Genomic DNA, 1741 nt, shown 5'->3' with positions numbered 1-1741 from the left:
GGTACATGTTCCATGGGGGGACGAACTTCGCCTACTGGAGTGGTGAGTAGGGCCCTGCCCTGGGGAGGGGGAGAACACCGTGGGGCTGTGGGGGGCTTTCCTTGGCCATCCTTGAGGAGCCTGCTTCAGGCTCCTGTTCCGTCCCACGGGGCAGGCTGACACATAGCAAAGGGCCCCTGAACCCAAGCTTGTCACGCCCTGGGGACTCCTTTTGTCCCCAGGCAGGGGCTCCCAGTTCAGGGTCATGCGTCCCCTGTTGCATTGCAGCCTGCTTGGGGCTGGGTTCCATGCCCTGGGCTCTGCCAGAGCCCCTTCCTCCAGCTCCCATTGCTTCCCCGGCCAGGTGCTGACTTTAAGGACCAGTACAAACCAGTGACCACCAGCTACGACTATGATGCCCCACTCTCAGAGGCGGGAGACCCCACTGAGAAGCTGTTTGCCATTCGCACGGTCATCAGCAAGGTACTGAGCCAGGCAGGAGGAGGGGGACAGTACTGAGCACCTCTGCCTGTGCCAGGGAAGAGTGGGACACAGTGGGTCCTGGCAGGGCAGGGGACATCTCCCTGCTTGCCCCAGGGGCAGCTGACAGTTTGGTGTTCAGTTCCAGACCCTGCCAGTTGGTCCGATGCCACCCGCCACTCCCAAGTATGCCTATGGCTGGGTGGCCCTGCGGAAGGTGAGTGCCTGCCTCGAGGGCTGTGCTGTCCCTGCCTGGCACTGCCCGGCTGCCCAGCACCCATCCCTCTCTGCAGTATGCTGACCTCCTGGATGTCTTGGATGTGCTGTGCCCCTCCGGGCCCATCCAGAGCCAGTTCCCCCTCACCTTTGAGGCCATAAAGCAGGTGAGGGGCTGGGTGCAGTGGGAGACACTGGATGAGATGCTCCTGGGCTTGTCTGCCCTGCCCTGGCTCTGGGTGGAGGAGAAGAGCTTGTCTCCAGCCCCGTTTCCCTTTCTGTGCTGCTCCACTGCATCCTGCAGCCCCATGGCTTTGTGCTGTACCGCACACACCTGCCCCGGGACCTCCTGGACCCAGCCACGCTGGGCGCTGCCCCCCACAGCATCTGCGACCGTGGCTACGTGATGCTGCAGAAGGTGAGGCTGTGGGAGCACACCCATCCCTGACCCAGCGCTCGGGAAGGCTGTGGGACCTGCCAGCAGTGGGGCTGTGCCACGCCAGGGTCTCGGGGACAGCCAAGATGCCAAGAGTCACACTGAGCCCTTGTGGGGTAGCCCTCTGGCCCAAATTTGCCTCCTTTGGAGGTGGAGGGCAGCCCTGGGCTGGCTGTGGCGGGGGCAGGCAGCAGGATGCTACACGGGCAGGCTGCTGGCAGCGTTCGGGGTGGTGGGATCTGGGCATGGAGCGGCAGCACTGGCTCTGTGGCTGCAGGAGCACTGGGGGACGCTGGAGCGGGATGGGCAGACAACGCTGCGTGTGACGGGCAGGGCAGGGGACACCCTGGACGTGCTCCTGGAGAACATGGGCAGGATCAGCTTCGGGGCCAACATCAGTGACTTCAAGGTGAGTGGAAAAGGTCTTAGGGCTCTGGAGGGGATGGCCTGGCCACCCATGTGGCCAAACTCCCTCTCCTGCCCCCGCAACAGACCCCAGCCATGGTGGGGCCACCCCAAGACCTGCTCCCCGGTTAATCTCACACCATCCCCTGGCAAACCTGCCAGGACCAAGGTAAGGCTGGGAGATCAGCACCCCTTTCTCCATTTCAGCTGCCATGGCAGGCCAGG

General features: G+C 63.8%; 1 protein-coding gene across 1 annotated transcript in view; it reads left to right on the top strand.

Annotated features, from left to right (window-relative positions):
- Positions 1-5: 5 nt before the first annotated feature.
- Positions 6-1741, top strand: part of GLB1L (galactosidase, beta 1-like) — a gene marked incomplete at its 5' end in the record, with an annotated part of 2372 nt that continues 636 nt past the window's right edge. The window contains 6 exons of the mRNA XM_009709504.1: positions 6-42; positions 344-462; positions 602-676; positions 753-842; positions 980-1093; positions 1389-1520. Coding sequence (XP_009707806.1) covers positions 6-42; positions 344-462; positions 602-676; positions 753-842; positions 980-1093; positions 1389-1520 — 567 coding nt within the window. The remainder of the gene's footprint in view (positions 43-343; positions 463-601; positions 677-752; positions 843-979; positions 1094-1388; positions 1521-1741) is intronic.

This window comes from Cariama cristata, unplaced genomic scaffold, assembly GCF_000690535.1.
Source record: "Cariama cristata isolate BGI_N322 unplaced genomic scaffold, ASM69053v1 scaffold19211, whole genome shotgun sequence".
NCBI lineage: Eukaryota > Metazoa > Chordata > Aves > Cariamiformes > Cariamidae > Cariama > Cariama cristata.
Note: the sequence above shows the minus strand (reverse complement) of the source record. Positions and strands in the feature narration are given on the sequence as shown.